The sequence below is a fragment of the Oreochromis niloticus genome, linkage group LG9 (assembly GCF_001858045.2).
Source record: "Oreochromis niloticus isolate F11D_XX linkage group LG9, O_niloticus_UMD_NMBU, whole genome shotgun sequence".
In the NCBI taxonomy this organism is placed as follows: domain Eukaryota; kingdom Metazoa; phylum Chordata; class Actinopteri; order Cichliformes; family Cichlidae; genus Oreochromis; species Oreochromis niloticus.
Window position 1 is genome coordinate 17,327,196 of NC_031974.2, and position 27,054 is coordinate 17,354,249.

General features: G+C 43.7%; 1 protein-coding gene across 2 annotated transcripts; it reads left to right on the forward strand.

The window, feature by feature from the left end:
- The first annotated feature begins 81 nt into the window (after positions 1-81).
- Positions 82-25,906, forward strand: dipk2ab (divergent protein kinase domain 2Ab). Of its 2 annotated transcripts, none has more exons than XM_013277052.3 (4): positions 82-539; positions 6,773-7,658; positions 19,563-19,866; positions 23,437-25,906. In XM_013277052.3, exons 2-4 carry the CDS (start codon positions 7,005-7,007, stop codon positions 23,781-23,783), a joined length of 1,305 nt encoding a protein of 434 aa, XP_013132506.1. In that variant the 5' UTR covers positions 82-539; positions 6,773-7,004; the 3' UTR covers positions 23,784-25,906. The 2 variants fall into 2 exon arrangements, with proteins under 2 accessions (XP_013132506.1, XP_003439379.3); XM_003439331.5 differs by having other exon boundaries at positions 82-451.
- The last annotated feature ends 1,148 nt before the right edge of the window (positions 25,907-27,054 follow it).

Below are 27,054 nucleotides of genomic sequence, written 5' to 3' on the forward strand. Positions count from 1 at the left end.
AATCGCTTAGCAACCGTGCCCGTAAACAGAGAACGGTTGTCGTAAAGAGTAAAGAGGCTGGTGTTGAAAAGAGTCGAACAGAACCCATTGTGGTGTTGGAGAGGAGTGAGCAGCTGCCTGAGAGAACAAGAAAAGAGGCAATACCCCGACCGCAGACGGGACTCGCAACACGCGGACAGATATGGACGTTAATTCACCGTACGGACGTTGTTATCCTTTGTGAAGAGGACTCCGTCGTCCAGTCGGAATCATCCGGTATACGAAGAGTTAAGGACTCGACAGCTCAACTGTTTATTTCAGCGGCTAGCAGGCTAGCTGGCTAGATACCTAAGAGCTAGAAACTGGAAGCCCGTTTGAGTGTGCTTGATAGAGATCTTCGTCGAGCTTTGAAGAAGCTGCTTTCGGCTGAGATACAATCGCCGGTGTTTTAAAGTCCCCTCTCGTCCGCCTCGTAAGTAGCCGCAACTTTGAAGAATGATATCAGCTGAGCGCTAACCATTTCACTACTACAAAGCCGGAGAGGGGGGAAAAAGTCACAGGTTTGTTTCACAGTTGTTTCTTCTCTTTGCAGTCCGTGCTGCCTTTCAACTCGTTTTCTGTTTTGATTTGTTTTTTATTTAAAGCGAGAGCAGGTAAATTGTGCATTGCAGAAGTCGCTCACACGTCTATTTTTGAGCAGTTCAATAAAGCAAGAAAAACAACAAAAACAAAAACAAAACAAAAAAACCCCTAAAAGCAATAAAAACTCAGATTTTTTTTTTATATTACTAAGAGGATGCATAACAGTTCGAGTGTCCGTCATGTGACCTTAGATTAAGCAAAGATAATTAAAACAAAAAAGGGAAGGGAACAAAAACCTCAGCGCTTTTTAAAAACAAACTCTTATCAGATGCCCACATCCACTGTGCGGTGACAGGAAGCATATTATAACCACTATTACTGCTGGTAGTGTCATTTTAGTTGCAGCGGAACTGTGTTTTGAGTCTAAGCATAGGTGGTTAGTATGTTTCCCTCTAATTACACGCTGTTTTTAATCTTTTCGTTATTTGCCTTGCATTAGAGAATATAGCAAGGCTCTTATGCACGACTTGATGTAGAATCAAAAAAGGGGAAAAAGCATAATGGGGGGAAAAATGGATGAGAACGGATACACTGTAGTGAAGAAAATGTGTTGCCCCTGAACTCTATTTGTATGCAGATCATACTAAATTACAGCAACAACGCTGGTGTCCAGGAGGTATCATGTTTGCCGGAGGCGCTATTAACGTTTTAGTATTTATTTAACAAAACATTGCTTCCCCCCCCCCCCGATTCTCACCCCTTAATTTCCCACTGTAGTTTCAGGTTATTTAAAACACTTCATCTCAACAGGTTTGCTTTGGATTCGCCTTCCTTTTGGCAAAAACACAACAGGTTGAGGCTGTTTCTTTTTTTCCATCAAGCCTAAAAGCACCTAAAATATAAGCTTTAACTCTGAGAGGATTTAAAAAACAAAAAAACAGATGAATAGATCTGACCATGAGATTTCTGTGGCATAGTAATAATTGCACTTTCTTTGAAAACTGCTGCCCTTGATTCCTTCAAAGGAAAAACAGATTAACACAAGAGTTTTAGTGTTTGGTTCCACACAAAGCTCATAATAAGTCCTATGGAATTTCTCTTTACAGTCTAATGAATAGAATGGGCTGCTTAGAATTAATTTTTCTATATCGGGAGACTAATTGCGGAGCCTTTCTGCTAGGTTCGTTGACGAGGGAACTATGAAAATAGCCTGATACACTTAAGGCGTTCTGCTGGTGGTTGATTTGAATGTTTTTGAGTGCTCGGCAGGGGAACGTCTCGTAATTGCAGTCTAAAAGCTCCCACAGCAGCAGTATATTTTTGTTTTTGACCTCCAGACTTGCCAAATCAGTCTCAGATAAAGTAACTTGTAGAGCAGACGGAGAAACAGACAAAGGTGGGAGAATGAATGTTTTTAAGGTAATCGATTTCATTTCCTCCCCATCCAAACGCATTTCCCGATTGTTTAAACTGCAGCTCGTTTTGACAGCTTGTTGTAATCATTTCACTCGGCTGACATGTTTGCCTTGCAGTAGCATTAACATGGGATTCAGATTCATGCCAACTTCTCAAACTTTTCCAGAGAGATCCTGGGTTGTGCAACCATGCAGCTGTTTAAATTAAACAGAAAAGGGAGAAGCTGTTTTCACTTGGGGAATCCAGAGTAGGTCTTCGCAGTGTGTTCTTAACAGCTGCGTCATTTTGGCGCAAAGCAGATACTATTGATATTCTCATTAAAACCCCCCTCATGTTTGGTTTGGGCCAGAGATGAATGGACTAATGTTCATTGTGGGGATGCTGCTAATTGGTACTTATAATCCAAGGACTCAATTTTCCATTAGGCGTGCGAATGTTACTGTCATTTGTATCTATCCATCACTGTCTATGTGTTTGCTGTACTGAGGCAATCCGGCTGCGGCTGAATGTTTTTTGTGATCAAACATCATTGACTCCCACGGTCGATAATCCTGGCAACAGTAGTTCCTCTCTCCAGCTAGAACCACACATTGCTAAGCAAGCGAGGTAGCGGTGGCAGTGGTGGCGGCAGTGGTGGTGGTGAGGGGCAGAGGTGGCTTTTTTTCCCCCTCCAGCTTTGAGTAAGGATTCGGGGGTAATGCCAGCGGTCCTGCAGGTAGACGCTCTCGCGTGTGTGTTTGTGTGCAACCATTCAGAGATGGAGAAGTGCTGCTCTGTATTCAAGTGATCTATTTCCAGTCATTTCAATCACAAGAGCAATAACTCAAAGCTTCTCTCTTCTTGCTGGCCGCTAGTTATACATCAGTTATATCTTTTTTTTTTTTTCCTCTCTATTTTACCGACTTCTCCACTGTATTTCAGTCCTTTTCCCCACTTCCCACTGTGCACTCTCTTTTGCATTTCCATTGGAATTAATCAAGCATGTTCTTGTGTGGCTTGACTTCATTATATCATAATGAAGTTTAGCCTCAGGTGCAGTCAAGAAATGGGTTAGCCGGAGAGTAGCCTTGCCCTTGCACACCATTATCTGAAGCTGGTTCTTACACAATGAGCTGTAGGAAAGATTATTCAAGAAAGAAATTTCCTTTTCAATCCCCTCCTCTTTATCTGAGTTTTTCTTTTAAAATCTAAGTTTAATAAAAGTTGAAATATTAGAATATTACCATGTCATCTTCCTCTGTCTCAACCTTTGTCATTCTGTTTTAAGCCAACATGGGGCCTATTGCTTCATCTTGTGCCTTTTCAGTCCCAGTAATGAGCCATTTTGCGGCTCTTAACATCTGCCAAACTTGGAACATTTTGAATGCGAGACTCATCTTCCATGCATGAGGAGTCAGGCATCCTTTGATTTGCCCTCTTTTCTTTGCTTCTCTTTCGAAGCGCTCACCGCTATACTTTGTAGACTGAGTACGCTGAAAAACTTTCTTAGCCCACTTTTGGCAGCGGCCCTGTATCATGAGAAGTAATTTGGTGCTTATTCTAAACAGAGTTTTTTTCCCCTCCTCTTGGTATTCTACATCCCTCCCATCTTTTGAAGAGGCACTGTGACGGTTGTCTGGTAGGAAAGGGGGGGTAATTTGAAACACAGTTTTCTGCGGGCACAATGAGGGAGCCCCAAAGAAAACACTGCTTTAAATTTCAATGCCCTTCAATAAAAACATCTGGCTTTAATTTAGAGCTTTAAGTGAACTTTACCCTCAGCAAGAACCTGAGTAGGCAACCTTGCCATAGAGCCCTATGCGGTCTGCCTTTCTCTCTCGCCACGTCCTCTTAAATAACTCCCATCATACCGCAATAGTCAGTGAGGGAGTTAAATAAATGGTTTTGCAGGTGTAAAATTCACGAGGAAGCAGTCTAGTGGGGTAATTACCAGCGAAAGAGATCCCCGTCTTAAATTGCTATGTCATTCTCCCAATAAAGCTGAATGTTTTCATCTTATTCCCACTATTACTGTGCGTGTAGCAGCAGCAGCAGGTTATAAAAAAACTCAAATCCAGTAGCATTTCAAACTGCACGCACTCATGCGCAATGCTAATCGTGACACGCTATAAACCCATACATGGCCGATTTGTGTGTTTCATTGACAGTAATTTGAACGTTAAAGTTGTCTTTCATTAAGAGGAAGAAAATGATCCTTTCGCATTGTGTGATTACTAACATAATGCAGGTAATGCTCCATAGGTAATTGTGGTCTAACGCTTTTTCTGGCAAGGAATGCGAAGCTATGTATCCTCTTCACGCCGGCTGCCAGCTTGTGCTTCTCATTACTCGGCGCTGTCCAGGTCTTGTTCAGGGCTTGTTTAAGCTTGCCCCGGCTCTCTGTTTCTTACTCTCACGGATGAAGAGGTGAAACACTTCTTGGCCTCGCTGAGGTTATGGTTCGTCCTCTCTGAGCCCTTAGCTCATCCTAGATAAATTTCATATCTGCTCCCAAGATCTTGCAGTCACGTCAGTGTCGTGGCTGCCTGTGTCAGATGCTAAATGGCACTTGAATCGAGATTTTATAACAACGGGAAATTCAGTTTTCCCCTCAAGCAATCGGCTTTCTCTCACTCCCTGTAGTAAAAGGCATAGACATGCATCCTTTTGAATCCTTTTGTCAAAGACACCCCAGTGTGGGCCTACTTTACTTATGTATTTATCCCCCACTATTCAGAGTGCTAATTTCAGATGCTGTCTAGAAATAAATTGGAGGAAAAAAAAGAAACAGTTTCAGTTCTGCTTTTTTCCCCCGCTTCTGAGTTATCTTGAGATAATGTGAGAATCAGCAGCACTCGCAATATATTCACGAAGTGCTCTCTAGATGATTCCAGCCAAATATTACCATCATTAAGGATGCACCATTTGTTAATTTGAGGCCAGTAGTAAGTCTAATGTTTAAATAAAATAACAATTTAGCCAAAGGTCACTCCAGATACAGATGTTTTGTCATTGTGCGTCTCTGTAGCTATACTTTATCCCTTTTGTGCCAGGCAATGATGGCCTTCCTGCTTTTTATTTCACAATATCTTTAAGAGTCCAACTTCAGTAATACGAGTTAATGAAAAGCTGAATAAGGCACACAGTGAAAGTGGTCGATACTGATTATTGTCTGATAAATCAGTGCATCTCCAACTTTCAGTGTAATGTGTTGTAATAGATTAATTTTTAAAAAATGCCGTCATAGGACTTAAAATCATTGCATTTTAAGCTTGATTTAAAGGTTTTTACCCATGTAGAAAATGTGGCTGTAAAGTTTCTCAGTAACTCATTATCTCACTCTTTATTTATGTCAGGAAACAAAAATCATATCCTTATTGCTGTGTTGAGTCAGATTGCGCGTGTTGTGGCGAGAATGGGGGGGAAAAAAATGCTCGAATAACATTTTTCTTTGCCTTTTAAAAACATGCAGTGTGGCACTCTGTAGTTCCCTATTTGGATATGGTCTATTTTTACATTAGGCAACTTGGCCTGATCAGCTCGAGGTATTTCCAGACAGAGGTGTGGGGTAAAAGCTTCTCCATTCGGCTCTTATCTGGCGTGCTGCAGGCCCACGTTTCTCACAGCCGCCGCTTTCTCGGCTGCTTTTAGCCCGCGTGTCCTACCAGATCTCAGCCTCTTCGATCTAAAAGCAAGGAAACCCATCGACACGCAAACTAATCACACTACTGTGCCTGCTCGTTAGCCATGCCCTCTCAAGTCAGCTGTCCTAATAGGCATGCCCTAATGAGCTCTAATTGAGGATGGCTAATTTGCATGGTCTGAGTCATTGTATTTCTTAAAGCGACTTAAAATACTTACTGCCTAAAAGCTGGATTTGGGAGGGGGGGCTCTAACATGGTTTCATCGTGGACAGATTTTAGTGGGGCTTGTGGGGTTTTTCTAAGTGCTTTGTTCTCTCACTGTGATCCCAGATTTTTTTTCTTCTACAGATAGGGCTTGCCATCCCCCTTCTTGGCTAAAATTAATAATCTCAGTAGAAATATTCAGATTCATTTTTTTCCCCCTCTCGACCAGAAACGTTATTTTAGCGACAGCAGCCATTTTCAAAGAAACAACATCAAAGCGTGATTAAAACGAAGCAGGGCAGCTCTGATCAAAGGTTAAACTTTGCACGGTGTGACTCTCATCACAATGCAAACCGAGATTCCTCCATCTGAAGCAAGAGAAACAAAATCAAGATTCCTGAGCTTGGAAGTAACCGTTGGGGTATTCAGATGGCAAGTTATTCTGCAGTGCATCTTAGAAAAAGTGATGGATACTTTTATAGGTGCAGAGGGAGGCCCACTGAGGGACTCTTCCTGTGAATGCAGGACACTTTATTTTAATACTTGCCGACGACGTTTTACATTTCCCCTTAATTTGATCACTGACACTTTATTTTCCCTTTTTATTTATTTTTCTTATACTTGGGAGTATACAAGAAATGATTTCCCAAAGAGAACACACTCAAACAGGCACAGGCAGGTTTATTGCATTGGCTGTGGGCCATCTCATTTCTGCTCAAAAAGTAATGAAATCTCTCAAATGACCCAAGCAATTCAAATTTGTGCGACTATTTCATATTCCAGAGAAGCTGCATTTTGTTTTACAAGGTGGGATCACATGTAAGGATTTAGGGTGAGAAGGAAATTAAATCAACTTTTTTCCACTGTTACTTAAGGCAAGACGCTGGATTTTTGGTATTATAAGGTGTAGCTTTTATATTTTCCCTCATGTAATGATTTTTTCCGTCTCTTTCTCTGCTTGATTTCAGGACTGCTGGACAAGTTTACATACAAACTGCAGAGAGAACATGACGCACTGGCTACTGCCAAAGTCTGGCACAGTGCAGCTGTGCCAACCTCGCCCCTGTCTGCCGCTTTAGAAGGTTCCCCTTTGCACCATGACGGAGAGGCATTGAGGTTAGCTCCCTGACGATCATCTCAATACCTCTCCTCCTCCTCCTCCCCTGTCCCTCAACACCCCACTCCTGACCCATCCACATCATGCTGCGCTTCCTGCCTCTCAAACTTGGCCGCCTGTACCGCTGTCTAAAGCTCCTGTTGGTGGTGGGATTGTTTGTCATCTTGTTGATGAACACCCACAACCTGTTCGCGTCCTTCCAGAAGAATGAGCTCACGGACAGACGATTCATCAACCTCAACAAGTGTCCCGCCTGCTTTGGCACCAGCTGGTGCCGCAAGTTCATGAACGGCCAGGTTTCCTTTGAGACCTGGGGTCGCCTGCGGTTTCTAGACGTTTTCAATGTCAAGAATGTTTACTTCGCGCAGTACGGAGAGCCCAGGGAGGGCACTCGCCGCGTGGTGCTCAAACGGCTCGGCTCCAACCAGGAGCTGGCCGAGATAGACCAGAAAATCTGCAAGAGGGCCACAGGCAGGCCACGATGTGACCTCATCCAGGCAATGTACAAGACTGAATTTGCCCGAATCAACGGCGATGTTCGACTGCTCACTCCAGATGTGGTAGAGGGCTGGTCAGACTTGGTGCACTGCCCCTCTCAAAGACTGCTGGACCGTGTGGTCCGCAGGTACGCCGAAACCAAGGACTCTGGCAGCTTCCTGCTAAAGAACCTCAAGGACACAGAAAGAATGCAGCTGCTCATGACGCTGGCATTTAACCCGGAACCACTCGTATTGCAGGTACTGTGTCTACATTTGAACTTCTTAAAATCTGGGTGTTTACAGGGTATAAAGCAGTCTTAGAGCTGATAGGGTTGTTGTTTTTTGTTTTGGTTTTAAATCATGCTCGACAAATACACGCTTCGAGGAAAATATTGCATCTGGATAAAGATGCACAGATCATCTGACAAAGACCTCTTTGTCAGATGATCCGTGGCGGCAGCTGGTTTCAGAGCAGATGATAAAACGCGGCTCCTGGATTACTCCCGGAGATTCAGAATATCAGTGCAACAGCGTGTTGGCCCACAAAGCCCCCACTAAATTACAGGGCGGGAATCCTTTTCCTTCCTCTTGCCTAGATCTGAGACAGGCTATCAAGTCCTCCCTAAACTCAAGGCTACTTCAAGACTGTATGCCGGCTATTTGGAGCAAGAATATTCTTCTGCTTAGAATGGAGAAGGGTTTAAGAGCTGTGGCCTCTGAGAGGAAAAAAAGCAATTTTTGGCTGGCGGCAGTGCTGCATATTTAACACCATATGTAGGGCAGTTTTAAATTATTCAAGGATGCATCTGTAAATGGTCCAAGTTGTTTTTAATTTTAATATAAGTCTATGTCCACTGGATTGTCATCATTTGTGTGTGACTGGAACGGAGCAGTCTCTGCAGGGCTGCTAAACTGTATCAGTGCCAGTATTCTTGATCCTTAATTCATCCTGCAAAATATTTTTTAACTTGTGTTTTTCTGTGTGAATTTCAGTGTTGCTATAAGAAAAAACAGTTTTAAGAAATTGTTTTATTTTATCTATGAATTTTTAAAAAAGAAGACTTTGGGATGTGTACTGTTTAGTTTTGATGAAAATGCAACAGGACGCTTTGTTGTGATAGAACCGGTACAGGAAAGATTAGAACATTCTTGATTTTGACGCATTTTAACCGAACAAACAGTTCATCTTGCCGAAATGAAAAGGATGCTTTGAAAAAAAAAAAAAGTTTAACGTCTAGCTTTGACACCAGGTTAGGAGAAAAATCCCGACCCACCTTTATTCAGTCATCCTGATGTCAAAGCAGCCGTATTCCTCTGCATCCGCATCCTTTTCACTCGCTGATTAACAGGCGGCCAATCAATTCCAATTTGTGTTTGGCATTGAGGGTCTCATGAGGGGACAGAACAACAATGGTCTTGGCCCGTGTAGACATTCAATAACTTGTTATGACCTCCACCACTAGCTCCCCCCCGCCTCACTGTCCCCCACATGTGGTACAGGACACCTCCAGGCATTTCAGAGGACAAAAGGCGGGATCAGCTTTTTAGTCTGGTCAATCTATAAAATCTGATTAGCTTTGTGCAGTCGCTCAACCCTCCCCCTCTCTTCCTTTCTCCCCTATTCTCACAACATCCCTTTTTTTCTTTCTATGGCATCCTCCCCTACTTTTTCATCCCACTTGTGCAGACAATTCCTTCACTTCAGTTATATTTCAGTTCGGAGGCATAGGGAATCACCCCCCCCACCACCACCACCACGGCCTTATTCTTATCTTGGACACACAGTTTAAGACATCACGCACAAACACATCTTGCACTCACATTGTCCACAGCTCCTTCCACTTCCCGCTCCGTGCAGACTTTGCATGTTTACAAGGACTCATGAATTGTTGATCTCACCCTGAACTTGTGACCTGTAGGTAAAAGAAGGAACCGTTGGGTCTCTGCTCGTGCAAGGCCGCAGGATAACAGATGGTGCGCGCGGATTGCCGGGATAGATAACGCACAAAGAAATGTGCGAGACGTCTCAGAGACTCGCAGATCTTGAGTACTTTGACTGTTCGTCAGCATCACTAACCTCAAAAGATGAGAAAATTTGCTGTGAGACTGAAAGGGCCCTATACACAAGGTTGGGCAGCAGCAGACCATAAAGAATTAATAGCGTCTATAGAGATTGAACAGAAGACGTGCTGTACTACAACACCTTGGTCTACCTATTTTCTTTTTTCTTTATTTTTTGCTAGAGGTTTGAGCTGCTGTGTGGGGACAGGCTTTAACAGAAGATATAGAGGAATGTGGGCCGAGTTTTATGACTCGTTATTTAATCTAACCTGGGCCTTTTTTTTCAACTATTTATTACTCTGCCTTCTTGTCAGGTCATGAGTGATGCTTTATTTTGCCTAGTTGTAGTTAAACACCTCTCCAGTAAGTTGAATAAAGGAAACTCTCACTCATTTTATAATTCAAGTTTGCTATATTTAGTGTAAATAATTTCCTTTTGTCATCGGCTAGCAGTGTTGTGGTTTAGGGATTTTTTTTTTATTATTTTTTTTCCGCTTTTTATTTCTTTTTCCTTTCTCCCTCCTCTGGCTTTATACAGTTGAATAATGCGAATAACATTTCTGCTGTCTGCTCAGCGAGCTGCACTCTCTCTTAGAAAGGCTTCTGTTTCCAGTCTTTTGAAGCCACAGGCAGTAAATCGGCCCTGATTCACTATGAGAAACCAGACCTTCTTTGTCAGTGGGAAACAATCTGCTGTGTTGTTTTGGGTCTGGCCAACAATGTGTTTTCTGTGTTCTCGGTGTCTATGAGTGCACACTTGTGTACTGCACGCACACACACCACCCCCACTTTTCTGTCACGTGGAAGACAATTTGGCTTTGGGGAATAAATATTTTTGGAAGACAAAAATGACGACAGCCAAACAAGAAAAAAATCCTTGTGCAATGAGAGTCGTCTTATCCAGTTTCATCCGTTTTTCCCTCATTTCCTCTTAGCGGTGCAGTTCAAGTTACCGTGGAAAGGTTTCTCTTTTACTTTGATAAATCTGCTTGTTCAAGGGGTTGTCTCTTTGCCAAGCGGCGGAATTACATGATGCTGTTTAATTTTTACCTCTTATTCAACAGTAACTCGGTTTGCGTGAGAAGCGAGTAATTCATTTTCTCATTTCCGTGGCTCGAATCTTACTTGCCATCCTTGCCGTCTCTCCTGCGGCTAGATGACTCACCGATTCATCAGGTGATGGTTGTGTTTGATGGAGTACATCTGGCCCGACCTTAAATTAGTACAATTTAGCCTAGTCCTCGCTTCCAAATCATTAAGCTTAGCGAGTTTGCCAGAAGCATGTGACTGTACTCGCACCCTTTTTGGTCCTCAGCCCTGTCTTGCTCAGTGGAGCTGAGAATAGGATGTGACAGGCCTGTGGGGTTAACTCAGTCAGTGGCGCTCTCATCTCCTCTAAACTCAAATCTGTGCACTCCCAGACACCCCACCTCTCAGCTCTCTCTGCCTCTTTTTCTATTACAGTCTCTCCCCACCTTTCGCAGATCCACCGACTCATTCAACACCCCACCTGACAAGGAGACGCACTCCTCTCACGTAACACTGTATTTTTTTTCCCCCCAAGAACTCTGACACTGATGCTAAATCAGAGGAGAGATTACATGGATGACCTTATCTCCTGTTCTTCCTAACAGTTTTGACAGCAACATTTTAATGCAAATATGGAAGGAAACATTCACAGCTCTCTGAGCAAACACACCAGTAGCTTGTTTGAATCTTTAAAAAATGGAGGGGGGGATGCCTCTTTGGTATGCTGCTGATTAATGAAGCTCTGCATAATCCATTACAATGTTCCGTCACTTCAGGAAGCTAAGCCAAAATAAACAGTGTGTGTTTGGGGTTTTTCCTGGCACAACGTGAGGCAAATGTGGTACCTCAGCTGCAACCTGCAGAACCTCGATTTATTTTTGTGTTGGTAACATAAATTTAAATCCCTCAGTTTAAATGACTATAACTGTAAATTTAAAACGGTGGTGTGGTTTTCAAACGTGCTCCAAGAGTTTTGTGGGGGAGAGTTTTTTTTTTTTTTCGACTAATATGCACATAATTTTTCCATGTAACCTTATTTGTTACACAGAAGCAATTATTTTTACAGTTTGCTGTTGAAAAGAAATGAAACAAGGAATTTTTTTTTTTTTTTTATGGGAGAAAATATTGAAGTTTATATAGACAGGTTGTTGTGATGTTTCGTGCAAATATCAAGAAAAAACAAGTAGAAAAACAGGTTTTCAGGATTTATGTGGGTTGTAAAAAATATTTTCAATTTATGGAGGGAAAAAAATGCTCCTTTTTGCAGCATATGCTTGCTCTGGCAAAGTATCGACAGAATTTAAGCCTTTATAATTTCCATGCAGGAAAACCCTTATGGTCTGGTTTTCTGGGTCATCGTGCCTCTTCACAAAGAGGATCAAAACCTGTTTTGTTTTTAGTTTTATTTATTTCTTTTCATTTAATCACACGCTGCACGCTATCGCAGCTTAAGTGAGAGCCTTCTGTCTCAAAGGCTGGCTCAGTGGCTGAGGTCGGCCAGTAAATAGTATTTAAGTTGGTAGTCTGTGATTAGTACCTTTGTTTTTGGGTCTTGGGGATTGTGACGCTCTTAGCACATAAGAGAGGAGGTTGTGTACGCCGCTTAACCCTCCTTCAACTGCTCCCAAACCCCCTTTCATTATTCTTATAGGCCTTTGTGTACAGACTGAATCCTGTTAGGATAAGACGGGTAGTTATCTGGGCTCGACTCCCCTCTTTTTGGCCGCCCTCGCTGGATGGAGGCCCTGGTGGAAAGGCGAGAAGAGAAGGAGGAGAGGAGCCGAGGGTTTGTGTGACTGTGTGTGTGCGTGCACGCGGGGGGGTGTGTGCGTGTCGTATGAGCCAGAGCCTTGTGGTGTTTTCCTCTATTTGAATGAGCCAGACTGCTTGTGTTACCATAATCCTTTCTCTCTTTCTTCCTCTCTCCAAACACGCGCACACACACAAGTACACACAGACACACACACGCCTGACAGCTGTGTTTGGTTAGGTAAATGCCTGTGGCTAACCCCCTCCCATCCCACCCACTAGCTTCTTTTTTAGATTTGTCCCTCAACACCCCCATCCAAGCTTCCTACTGTTACAGTGTGCACCCCAGCCTATCTTATGCCCTGCTCCTGAAGATACAGTTCTGCAGTGCAGGAGACAGTCATTCACAACTCTCCCTGGACCCCTTAAGATAGCCAATATTGATCCGTAACAAGCAGCTCTTTACTATCCTCTGTCCCCTGGAGAGCCTGGGGCCTAATGTTAGCAAGAATATGCCTTTTAGCACATCAGTTTGCCTGCAGTAATAAAACTGCCCACTGCATTAAAGCAAAAGGCACTTGGTTCCTGTCAGAGAAATTATAAGAGGTTAGGGATATCTGTAGCATCTGTACAGTTTTGGCATTTCCACCCCTGCTAGTTCTAAAACTCACTGCATTTTAACTGCTCACTGTATGTAAAGGGAAATGTTCACAGGCACCTCTTTTAGTGTTTGACTCTTTTTCTAGCATGTCCAATAAATGAATAAATATATATATGTATGTGTGTGTATATGTATATATGTGTATTTGCTCTTTGTAGAGGGGAATTCTCTTCATGCATCCTCTGGTCTGTAGAGAGGTTAGAGTGCAGGGGCAGTGACAGCAGTCTCCCTGCTCAGTATGCTTACATGGTTGCCCCTGAGATAATTGGCGCCTGCTCTGAAATATACAACCCTTGATGTAGGCCTCAAACCCACAGCCTTCAGGTCTGAGGCCAAACTGTGTGGGCGGCAATACCACCTAGACTGAGTGAACACTGCTGCCTATGACTTAATACATTCCTCATCTTCCAGCGGAGGGGATTTATGAGGTGACTCCATGTGCAGTGGCTCAGGTTCAGGTCGGCAAAGGGTTTCAGCTATCAGTAAGCGGCGGAGTGTGTACTAGCAACCCCGAGCTGTGCCGTCCTGTGCACTCATTCCTCATCCTGCTCTCATTCTCTCTGCAGAGCAAAGGCCTGCAGAACTCAAAGAGCCAGCTAACCCATTTCTATCAAGACTTGAAGTAGCTCACTGAATCATGCGCATAGTCTTTCTGCCCTGTACAAGCCAATTCTGCGTGATCTGATCGGTTATTGTACTTGATGTCTTGGTTTTGTTTGCTCATATGAGCCTAGTGTCTTTTTTTTGTTCTCCCACTTGGCACAAGCAGTCCTCTGAATGTATAAAAACTGAAAGATTTCTGATATTCATAAGGCTGTTCATACACTTGTCTAGACAGACATTATTTTTCATTTAAAAATCAATAAAAGGCTGTCATAGCATATATAATAAGATATTAAACCAGTAATATGAACATCATCCATTGTCAGACGAAGCCATGGGAATGGGAAAGGAGTACTCAAACATAAAGAAGGAAATTACCAAACCCTACCTGTAATATATTGGCCTAGTTTTCAGTGTTTCCTGCAGAACTGCATGGTATTTCTGGAGGCATCAAGACAGTGGCGCTCCCATGATTTCAAATCCACCACTTTTGATTGCATCTGGTGACATGTAGAGCTAGTGGCACTAGCTCTACATGTTGCACTCCCAACCCCCTAACCTTAACTCAGTCACCAGCCTCAGTTCAAGAAAGTGTAGTTGGTCTGTTTGACTGCAGAATAAGACAAGAGGCAGCTGATTGAGATCAAGGACTGCTCGACAGTAGCAAAATAAGAGTGAGGGAAAAATCTATTACATTTTTTCAGACAAAATCAAAAATAAAAACTAATTCCAACTATACTTGGGTGGCCACAGGAAGTATAGTCTTATGAGTGGGGAAACAAAGACTCGTGTGACGCATTAAACCCAATCAGAGATTAGTTGTCTTTGTTATCCTTCACAAAGGTATCACTTTTTGGCCGTCTGTCCAAGAAACAGCCAGATCAGCATTTTTCCCAAAGCCGCCTTTTATAAGGGTTCTGAATGGTGGCGTTGTACACCAGTGGATGTGGATGTTCCCCAAGACTGCTGCCAGTGGTACGTGCTGTAACTTTGCAGCCTTTGAACCATACGCCTGGATAAAGAAAGAGGTCAGGCCTATTCTAAATTCAGAGATCTACACAGTTGGCTTGTCTCAACCAGCAGACATGCATGCACTAATCAGGGTGGTGCCGTGACTAGGCAGTTCCTGGATCCGATGTCCGGAACATGCGGGATCATTGCCCTGTATTGCAGGTTTAGGGGGTGGAACAAAGGGAGACGGGGAGGGGAAACTAGGTTAGCAGGAAATGCAGCAGCGGGAGACTTGCGACTCGGAAAAGAAGTTGCACCATGTGTGCTAGGATGAGGCTGGTTCCCCTGTGGTGTCTGAGCTCTCACTGCAGACTAACTGACTGGATTTTAAACATAAATGGCCAGCAAAATGCCAGACGGGGCTCGCCACACATCCTCCAGACACACAAGGTCAACAGGAGAGCTGCACAGAAAAGCAATGTTTTTTTGTTTGTTTTTTTTCTTTTTTCCCAGGTCCAGCTTGGCAGCTCCTGCCTTTCAAGCCTTGCAAAACAGCTGTGGCTCCTTCTTAACACTAATCCCCCCTGATAAACAGACTGAATAATGTTCATTTTGTAATACTGAGGTTCAAAGTTGTTGGGTTTTTTTTTTCTGTCTCTCTTTTGTTGTATCTGACTGAATGTGTCTATTCGCCACGTGTCATCAACTTTACAGTTTGATCCCAGGACTCTTTACGAGTCTTGTCCTGGCTTGTTTGTTAAGAAGCGGCGAGGTTTTGTTGAAGACAGAAAATGTCGAGAATTTACACCACGCCCCGCCTCAGGGCTTTAACAAGCTGCACACTTTGGTTGCAACTACTAATTTCCTTTACACAGAAAGTAGCTGTGGTTGCAAAGATGAAGGCAACTGCTTCCTTTTAAACTCAACTCTGTGTCCAACATATACGTGTATGTGCGTGAATGTGTGTGTTTGATGGTCCAGTGTTCTCTGCGAGCCAGCCAAGGCAATATCTTGGGAGCCACTCATGTTTACTCGGCCCTTGAATAGAGGTTGTTATCAGCCCTGGTCACGTTGCGTATTCTCATTCACATGCACTCGGATGGCGTTTCACGTAGACACAAACACTCACACGCACACCCAAACAAGGAGCCTCTTTTTGAACGCTCTCTCTCACATGCACGCCCACGCCCTCCCCAAGTGGCCCTGTAGAAGGGCATGCCTTTGTCAGCAGATGTCAGGACGCAGGTGTGTGTTCCTGTGCCTCTCGCTCCATTCATTTCATCCTCTTCTCCAGAGGCTGCCCATTTGTCTGTGGCCCTGTTACATTTCAGCCCAATCCAATCTACCCCCGAGAGAACGCCAGTGTGTCTGTTGTATTACAAGGGAGGGGGTGGAAAGCACAACAACCCCCCCCAAGTCACTGCTACGGTGGTGAATTGGCACAACCTTAAAGATTAGATTAGTCAGACTTGGGCCTAGAAGTCACTGTGAGGTCGCCTTTAATGAGAAGAGTCTGTTTTCCACCCTTGCTTTCATTGTCTCCCGAGCCCAGCTCATTATTTCTGTAACACGGCAAAAAATTTTTGCAGGGGAGGAAGGGGAAAAAAAAAAAAAAAGCATTGGGCTCCATGTTTTACAAGTTCAAGGTTTTGCTAAGCAGGAAATAAAAGGTTCTTATCCAGTGAAGGGAACAAGAAGTGATAAGACTTTAAAAAGCAGTAAAAGTTGCTGGGATGTGTCATTGGCAGTTTTGCACCCTCAGCATTTTTAAATAGCATAACATGATTGGGCGACGACTGGTAAAATTCACTACCTGTGCAGTAACCACACACACACACACACACACACACCAGAGTACCTCCCAGGTCTGCTCAGAGATAGTGCAGTGGATGTAATATTAGGCTGGGCTTTCCAATTTATCCCCCCCTCCCCACTCAACGCCTCATTGCGGACGTTAATGACTTCTGCAGAGTAACCGTTTAAAGAGCGCTAAGGGAGAATGATTGGTGGGACACGTAGAGTATTTATCAAGCTTTGCAATAGGCGAGTTTGAATCCAAAGCTCAGGTGCCCACTCTCGTGTGCCTGCCCACGCTGTTCGGTAGTTCTCACTTTCAGACTTATTGTGTATAAAATTTAAATACAGGAAGCTCATAAAAATGGCACCGAGGTAATTGACGCAGCGCAGTGAGCCTTCCAGCACCGCGAACGAGCAACATCTATGTTAAGAACCACGAACGAGGGCCAGACAGACATGAAGGCGTTCTCATAACAGCCGTTGACAGTATATGAAAGTAGCCGTAGGGCATTCATCCTTCTCCTCCCTCCCATCAGCCATCCCCCCCATCTGCTGTCGCTCTACTTTTTCCTCCTATTCAGGGCTGTAACCTGACAACAAAGAGAGAGATGTGTTTAGCAGGCAGGTCTTTGCTGGTTTCTTCCTCCTGTCTACTGGAGCGTAGAAGTGAAAGACACTCTGTTTGTCTCTTCTGTTTGCTGTCTCCATCGTATTCTCTCGCTTTTCTCCGCTCTTGCTCTCAGGCTGCCCCCGCAACCCCACATCTCACCATCCACCCTGCAGGCGTGAGAGAGGGAGGCTGATGCTTGGCAAAGGAGGTTTTAGTTGTAATGTTGGACAGGGCAAATTTTGTCATTGTGACAGAGAGCCGCTTAGGTTTGCAGCAATATAAAGGCTTGAATTTGGGTCAAAGGGAGGCGAGCCTAAGAAGGATATACCCCCTAACTGATCAAGCTTCAACTTAATCATTATATACCACCCTCAGAAATTAGAAAGCCATTTTAGATATTTAGCCTATTAAATCTCTAATCCTAATTCTCTTAGCCCAGTGGCCAATGGCATCTCAGTAGTCTGGGATTGTCTCCCCTCCAGCCAGTATTTGGGAATGCAGTCAGCCCACCATTATCATTCATTTCTGAGCATGTGATGGACTTCCTCTAATTTCTCTACTTGTCGCGTTTGCTGTATCTAAAAGTCTAGACGAAGTTTATTGAGACACAGGCTTTTGGAAAAGTTTGGGTGAGTCATTGCCAAGTCTAGTGATGATGAGCACAGACAGACAGGCAGCAAGAAGCAAGTAGTGCTTCATGGACAGACTGTTGTCTGGCCCACGATTGATCGGGTCACCTCAGGGAAATGGGTTCGACCTACACTGCATGCAACTTATCATTGTCCTCCAGTCAAGCTTGTGGCTCTTTCTTAAAACTGATGGGAACAAGAGATACACCTAAGGTATAGATTTACGCCACTTAACAGACTGATAGGCTGGAAAAAGTTTGCTTCTGTCTGGATTTGTCGCATTGAGTCATTGCTGCTTTACTTGACTTTGTTGGGCTTAGAATTGCCTTGACTTCATTGCATCATGCACAGCATAGTTTGCAGAGTGTTCAAAATAAAACACCCCAAAAATAGTCAGTGGCACACAAGCAAAGCTGCAAATCGCACCATAGTCATCACCTGAATGCCTTTTGGGTTCCAGATCACTTGCATCCTCTCAGTGCCACAGTCTCCATGTGGCAGGAGTCCAGCTGCTGTCTTTGAGATAGCAGCTGCGTGGTGTGCGGGAGGAGGAGGATGGAGGGGGTTAAAATGTATGTCTTTAAATAATTTGTATTTCATTAAAGTTTAAAGAGTTGGGGCAGCCATGCATATTTAACCTCCCACCCTCATGACAGAAATTGAAAGCTGGTAAAGTATTGAATTACCTCGAGTGTAAAGTGAGATGCAACACTGATAGTAGTTCACACCTTACCTGCAGTGTCACGATGCGTTCCCTGCCTTATCGCAGGTGCGATTGGGTTTCAGAAAGGGAGGGCCACCGAGGCTGCTGTGAAAGACAAGTGCTCTCAATTCTCAGTCTGTCCGCGTGGCGGCTGCCTGCCAAAAACTGCAACCCAGGAGAGATTTGTTACATAGGAAATGCAGGCAATCATTAGGCTAGCATATGGCCAGGTGTTTATTATAAAAGATGGAGGCCTATGGCAGCAGGTTTATAGGGTGGAGGGCGTACCACTTGCAGAAATACCCATGTGTCTAGGGGGAAAAAAACAAAACGAAAGAAAAACGGGGCTTTCATTCTATTATTTTCTATTAATTTGTCTGACCATTGTGGCAGCCTGCGACAATGAAATGGGCCCCAGAGAAAAGAAATGGATGCAGGGAAAGTGTGAGACACCAGAGCTCATGGAGGAAGATCGAAGCGGTAATGAGACTTAGAGATTCGAGTCCCCCAGCAGCTTGCAACATTTGCCAGATACAGCTGCTTCATGCCTAACTCATTGAAGTTTCATGTAAGTGTACAACTGTCCACAGTTGTGTATGTGTTTGCCTGTACAAATGTGACCACTTGACTAGGCAGTTGCAGATGATAGGTCACACATGCATATTTGACCCCAGCAGAGGCAAATAAATCCAAGAGAGATTAGGCTCTAGTGCGCTAGTACCGCCTTCATCTGGTGGTATTACCTTATTATTAATCAGTTTAACCTATAATACACAGCGATTTCTTGTCAGCATGCCCAAGCTGCATTAACTCAGTTAGTCGACATCACACAGCAGTTTAAATCGCCCCACTGCTGCATCACAACACATAAGGCTTTCCTGCTAACTGCTGTTACCACAAATCATCTCCTATCAGTTCTCTGGAACCACTGAATATAGCGGCGTACATCAACTCATAGCTGTAGGGCTTTAACACAAACTGGCTTTTGCTTTTATTAAATTTAATCCGTTATACCCAGTGCTGGCTCTGTTTCACGTGATCCTTGGCAGATTTTCAGCTATTGTGCTTAGAATTGTGTATAAAACATTACCTCAGGCTGCACACAGAATCTTTGTGTTTGCTTTTTGGGATTTTTGTTTCGTCTGTCCGTGTTAAAGAAGCTGATTCGTGTGCAAGTTAAACAAATATTTTCTGACTATTTGAAGGTTCTTCCAATTCATGTGTTAACCTCTGCTGTTCAGAGCCACTGTTATTGTTTTGTTGTTGGGTTCTTTTTTTTCTGTCAGCCAACTCGACATTACACAGCCTGACTTCTTTTATCTGTTTTTAAATAAACTGTCTTCCATGCTCATCTGTTTCTCCTTCCCAGAGCTTTCCGTCAGATGAAGGGTGGCCATTCGCCAAGTACCTGGGAGCATGTGGGCGCGTGGTAGCTGTCAACTACGTAGGTGAGGATCTGTGGAGCTTCTACAATGCGCCGTGGGAGAAGAGGGTAGACTTGGCACGCCAGCTGATGGACATTGCCGAGCAGCTCACCAACAATGACTTTGAGTTCGCCCTCTACCTGCTCGATGTCAGCTTTGACAACTTTGCGGTCGGCCCACGTGACGGAAAGGTCATCATTGTCGACGCCGAGAACGTTCTTGTGGCCGACAAAAGGCTCATCAAGCAGAGTGAGTGGCACTGCCTATAAATTTCCACACATTCGCTTTGTGTGTGTGCGTGCACAGATATGTATGTCCATAGGTCTGTGACTAATGCCTCACAGAGTCTGTCCCTCCAGTTGCCATGACAATAAGTCATTGTTCGTGAACATGTATGCATATCACACCTTTAAACACAACCGCTTTACAAGAACTGCTGCTCATCTTTACAGGATGTTATTTACATTAGCACATAAAGCAACATGCAGAAATGATAGACCTGTCATTGATGCTTCTCTAAAGATTTACGAAACCCCCCAATAAACCATTATTTTTATTTATAACATAATTACTCGTGAATCAATCCTCCGTCTGAAAAGTTTTTCCGAAGCCCGAGTGTGATTTAAACGCTGTCCACAGTTTGTATTTTCTAGAAAACACTGCATTTGATGTCAGAACTATACCCGCAAACTGTAGCTTATGAGGAAGTGATGAAGGTTTGAGGAAAGGCCTCAAGGGACGCGCATGCTCGAAGCCTCCTCTCTTCTAAGAATATACACTCCTCCAGCACCCCTTCTGCCTCTAACGCGCACGTCCCCATCAAAGCTAAGATCGTTTGGATAACGAGCCATCTCCGCTGCCCTAGTTTTTTTTTGCCGCTCAGAATAAACCTCATAACAAGGACAGAGATAGTTATACATCACACGCTCAGTGCTGCGGTTTCCTACAATTCTGTCCCCCTTCTAGGGGCCACTACAGAGAGAGGCAAGGCCACCTAGTCAGGCTCTTAGATTTGTCCCTTCCTGCAGAAATCCTATTAAAGTGATAAACTGTTGTGTCGCTGGGTGTTGAGGTTCCACCATTATGCCCTGTGACAGATATGAGCTATTGTCTGTGTGCGTGTGTGTGAGAGAGAAGGAGAAAAGGGGGTGTGTATGCACTTTTTTAGCTGGAGGCGAAAGTATTGTGATGAATTTACCCTGAGATAAAGTGCCATTTTGCCAAATTACAAGATCTGACACCAGAAAACCGCAAATTGATGCACAACATGGGAAGGTACTCCAACATGCCCTGTTGTTTTTGCCCCTTGAGTTTTTCCTTCATTTGGTGCGTGATAATGTTGATATGTCAATGCACCACACTAAAGTGTGTATATTTACCTTGGTGCCAAAAGCTGCAATTTGCCACCCTGTCACAAGTAGTCCTTTTTGCAAGCCCTAAAGCACAATCCAGGTTGAGACTCCCTTTGTCTGGCCGACACATTTAGAGCTTGACATCTGAAGCTGCTTACCCTGGCTATTCAGAGTTTAAGCCTCAAGTTTATTTGCTTCTTGCATGTTTGCGCGCCTGGATCTCTTTGTGTGCGTGCCAAGTGCCGGGGCGCAGCAGGACGGAGAGGGACGACAGCGATAATGAGTATTACGAGGTCAGTGCCATGTGTTGGACAGCGGTAGGAAATAGCCACGGTAACTTCCCAAGGCCCGACAAACAGAGAATTCAATCCCTACAATTAGAGCCTGAGATTGAAAGCGAGCTAAAGAGTGTGATGCGAATCTCATCAGTCTAAACTAAGGCCAATTGATTTGCAAATCAAACACGCAGAAAGCCATGTGCTGTTCCACCCTCTCATTAGGGGCATCCATATTGATGTGATGGGTTTCGGCGAGATAAAACGCATGCCATGTTGAAGTTGTGCTGTGCGCTGTGTTTGCACAGTCCAGTGGTGCGAAAGGAGCCATTCCCCATCATTGAGTTTATAGCATTTGAGGATGTTTTCACCCCTAGTGGCTTTTGGAAACACATGCTGTATAATGTAACGCACACTTCACTCACTCTCTCATTCTCCCTGACGCTCGCTGGCTTACACAAACACATGCAGCAGCACACACACACCACCATTCTCGTTCTCTTACATTCAATAATGCACTCTAACGCAGGCATACATTGTTAAAACTGGCTCGTACTCTTGAATGCCACTAGTAAGGCCGCGCTAACAAGCATTTCAGGCCCAATGTCCCCTCTCAGTGCAGCCCAGTGAAGCCAGAGGTGTGAGGGGAATGTATACAAGTCAAGCCTGAGCTCTTTAACATGGAAGGTACCAGATATGCAGGAGACAAGTGAGGCTAGGCAGCCTACCTCATGTGCTGCTCTCCACTCATTTGAATTGGAAATTATTTAGTTTGTGTTGGAAATCTTCTAGCTTTGTTACACTCGCGCTTGCAGGAGGAGAGAACTGAAGGCATTGAGGTGCAAGTAAATAGACCTCGTAGTTCGTTTTAGCCTTTAGTTGAGTCTCAAAGTACGTTTTTTTTTTTTGTTTTTTTTTTCTTTGCTGTGCTCATCTTTGTCCTTGAGAACAAACCTATTGCTCTCTTCTTCTTTTTAGGTGTGTGTGTGTGTGTGGGGGGGGGGGGGGTAAAAGAACAGGACATTCTCCTGATGCCATCTGTCAATCAATGCTGAGGTGTGATGCATGGCCAGCTCCGAAACATTAATTGCTTTCACCTCACCTTGCTGCTTTGGCGTGTATGTCTTTATATGTGTGCGCCTGCTTGCGGTATATGCATACGCAGGCATATCCATCTTCATCACCCACACTGATTGAGGTTGATGTGCCCCTCCTCTTCGGGGGGCCACGGAGGCCCCTTGCTAACAGGGCAGAGTTGGATGTTTGATTGAGTTGTACTGATGAGCCAGAGGAGAAGTGCATTACATCGCTGATACACTGATTATGTGTTTGCATCCTCTGGGTCCAACCCCTCCCCCTCCCCCTCCCCACCATGCTATTGATCTGGCTTTTAATGCACAAACCAATAGCTCTCTTATCATTCCAGGTTATTTTCTTGGCTCCCTTCTTTCCCAGCACAATCCTCTAAAGGGGGGGGGGGAAGCAATGTGAAATGAGCTGGAGAAAGAATTTTATTTGCTCAATAAATCTGGAAAGTGGTTCATTTCTGTCAAATGAAACTGTAGATGAGTTGTTTGCCTCTGGGCTTTGAAAAAAGTATTTCGCGTTAGGGCCTGTGGGGTGTCAAAAGTGGCACCTTGGTCTTGTCAGCTTCTGCTGAGGCTGATTTCATGGGTAATAATTTGCACAAGCTAAAAAAATAAATATTCTTCTTATTCTTCACGGTTAGATGCGGTGGAACAGTTGACTGTAATTACCAAAGTTTCAAGTTTTGTTTTTCTGTTTAGTTTCGAAAAACAGTTTGCTAAAAGAGAAATGCTCTTACTACACGAGGAAAGAATTCATCTAAAACTGCCTGCCTAGATCTGAGGGAGCTCTTTAGCAGAATACCCCGAATGCAAAGATTGAACCCTTTTTGCGTGACATACCCAACAACCCCCCTAGGTTTCCTGTTTGTGTATCACTCTCAATAAAGGTGTAAATGCTAAAAGATTAAAAATGCTCTTGATTTTATAGCTCCAGGAGTTTCTTAAAGGTTTGCAAGGCCTACATAACCCAGCCTCACTTCATTACATTCACCTGGGGAAAAACAAAGCTTATGATCCACTAGATGCTTTTTATCTGTTTTAACTAAATGCTGTTAGTACGTTTTCATAGCAGTGGATTCAATTTGTGTATCTGTTCTCTTGCAGATAAGCCGGAAAACTACGACGTGTGGTACGAGAGCCGGTTTGAGGAATGCGACAGGGAGGCCTGTCTGTCTTTCTCCAAGGACTCTCTTTGTTCCAGGGTCACTGTGGACCACAACTACTATGCCATATGTCAAAACCTGCTGTCACGGTATGCTACATGGCGGGGCACCACTGGAGGTCTCCTCCACGACCCGCCTGCCCACATAGCCAAAGATGGACAACTCAAGGCTCTGTTGGACGAGTGCACCAAACCCAAAAAACGTTGGGGCCGCTTTCAGGCAGCAAAGGAACTGCGCGAATACCTCACACAGCTAGCTGCCGCTTCCTCCTCTGCCATGGCCAGGTAATGAATGGAGTCGGCGTTAGCCTGACGCAACGAGAGACTGAATTCTGTACTTTTTATCTCTGGACTCTTGAGATCCTGGTTCTTGTTCATGATGTCATTTGTTCTCCTTTATGCTCTGGAGCTGGAAGGTGTTAGCTCTTGCATCAGGAAGGGTAAGAATCAAACTTCAAAGCTGATTTCTCAAAGCTGTAGCTTTTACCTTACTTTGCTCCTGTGTAAAAGAGGAATGTGGCGCTATAAAATTCTGGTTAGAACCAGGATGGAGAGGGAATCGAGGTAAATTCTCCCCTCCCAGAGTGGGCTGCCATCTCTGGGGGATGGGAAGATGAGAAAGGGCTCTGGTAAACGCATCCTTCACTGGACACAGGCTTACACAAACCAGAGCGTCCAAGCAGCCGCAGCAACATTACATAGCCCTGACCACGTCCATCCTCCTGCCATTCCTCAGTCCATCCGAACTGTTGTGTTTGATCGTAACACTTATTTCTCTTGTTTAAATTTGCTGTTCTTTTCAAAGCTGAATCCAAGTTTAAGTTTCTTTTATTTTTTCCTTCCTTTTTTGCTGTGCCATGGCTTTGCCCCGCCCCCCCTCTGTAGCGTTGCTGCAGAGAAGGTGGAAGTAGCATGAATCTGCCGTCTGGCAGCAGAAAAGGCCAGGCTGCATCAAGTTTAGAGGATAAACAGGAAGTTTGCAGTTTTCGTTTTCACGCAAGACGAAAGGAAAACCCTTGATGTCTGTCGAAGTATAATTTCCTGCTATTCCAAACAATCACTTGATCTCCAGGTTATAGAATTGATGCACTCATCCTGGACTGTTTTTTTTTTTTTTTTCCGTCTTTCCCTTTTAATGGGACCAGTGAGAGCTTGAGACAGCTGTTTTTTGGAAAAAGAAGATACAAATTGGACATTGGTGGGTCTCTTGATGCAGATTTGCCTATACCAAAGAGGCTAGTTGTAATATTAGGAATTCTGAGCAGTACAGAGAGTTATATTTTTGGTTCCCCACCAGAGCTGTCCAGAAAAACTTTAATGTGTACACACATCTTATGTGAGCTGGCAGGCCTGCATACTGATTCTCCTCTCCTAAGAACCAAAAGTCTTGGCAGATCTAAGGCATAAATTAGCCATATTAAATGTCACAAAACCCCCTCTGCTTTGTTAGCCTCTTGATAGGATAAATCTTTTTTTTTTTTTTTCCAAACTTGATAAAAGTGAATAGTAGTGGCCTCTTCTTTCAGATTCTGTTTTTAAAAAAAATAAAATAAAATCTGTAATTATAAATGAATTCTTCTGTGCTATGCTCCCACTAATGTTGAGTTCAGTAAGCTCCATCAAGCCAACAGTATAAAAAGCAATGAAGATAACCAAATTACTTCCTTGCTCCAGAAATGGCTTCTGACCTGCACTTTTTGAATCCCAGAAATGTCTGCTGAATATTTAAACACTCGGCACCACTTAGAGGTTGGGTTGATTTTACACTTGGTGGGCCAACAAATTAAAGCGTAATCACAAATGTAGGCTCAGCTGGTAATGCATTGTGAGAGATCTTACTTTGAAAAAAATCAAATAAACCCGTCTCTGGCTCCATATGTTTTATATGTCAACTGTTTTGATGTTGTGAATCAGATGCCCAGTGGAGTGTTGTGTAGCACAGTCAACAGACAGGCGAATAATCAAAAGTGAGCCACTCCACCTGTGGGGAAAGGAGAAAGCACAGCAGTTTTTGTTTGTTTTTGTTTTTTTGTTTGTTTGTTTTTGATTTGTTTGTTTATTTTTTGGCCTTCTCTGAGACCTGGAGAGCTGATGTGACCTTTTGCCAGTTTGGAAAAGCAATAAAGACAAGTTTGGCTAATGGATTTTTGTTTCTGAACCCCCTTCTCCTTTGTTGTGTCAGCTGTATTTCCGTTTCCCCGAGTCTGGAGGATGGTCAACTTGGAAGGATTTGTTCATGCGTAACTAACTGTCCTCTTTTTGTACTGTAATTTTTTTTTTTTTTCTTTCGAGTATTATATCAGCATTGTCTGATTTTTCCTGTGCCTTTCATTCAAAAGTTGTATTTACAACTTTTAGTGGGTTTAAATATTAAAATAAATGAAGATCTATATATAGATATATACACACTTATGCTCTGCGTGGCCTCTCTTTGATTCTGCCTTAATTTTCCTTTTATTATTTCCCATCTATTTATCTCGCAGGTGATTTGGCTGTGGCTCATATTGCCTTTTTAAAATTTGATTCTCTGTGGCACAGCTGGATATCGGTGTTTGCCAATTCCCTTTCCTTTTTTCTCGTTCCTCCTTCTTGGTTTTGATCTTTCATGTCTTCATCTTTCCTCTAATTTGGATTCCAACCAGAGTTCCTTTTGTTGTGCTCTCCACTCAACTGCGGATGCAAATCCTCGTCTTTTATCGACGTTTGAATAGATTGTTTTTGAAATAGTTTACCATAGCTACGGATTCTTTTGTGAAACGTTTATAAGGACGTTAGATTGCTCAAAATAAGCCAGTCATGGAGGAGGGCTGTACTTGTTTATATACATGACACAGAATTTTCAAAAATACTCATCACCACTTGGAGTTTTTATTTTTTATTTTTATCATAAGTCTCTCCTCCTCATTGTATTTGTGTGTAGTATATTTTTAGTGTGTGTGTGTGACTGTGTGGTTTTTGCTAATTCAATAGCTCTTCTGAGTCTCTCTGTCTGTCTTGAGCCTGCTCATGCTTGTAGCATAAAAGCCTGTGGTGGAACAAAGTAGTGCTCGAGCCATAACCAAAATTAGAAGCTACATGACTGACACTCTTTGCCACTCTTCCTCTTCCTCTCTCTCTCTTTCTTTCTTTCTTTCTTTCTTTCTTCACGGTCATTTTTCCACCTCTTCCCTTCTCCTTCTCCTCTGTAATTGTGCTTCTCTTTGACACACCCGCTGGTTTGTGTGGAGAGCTGATGTCACACTCATTGTGGTGAAGTGCTGTTTAGCCCTCCGTGCTGTAGCTACACTTAGTCCAGCTGATGAATGGCTCCAGGGTTGGCTGGCTATAAGAAAACACCACAGAAAATGAATGGGGCACCAGGCGCTCAACTGCCGCCCCTCTAAGTTTAAATAAACATGAGGCTATTTCAGCGTGCAGCCACCAGGGATTCTAGACACTGGACATGGACAGGAGGAAGGTGGTCGTGTCGGAGGGGGGAAATTTAAACAATATGGTTTTGCAGAACTTCTTGTCCTCCCAACTACAGCAAATAAATAAAACCCTCACTGCATTATCCAATT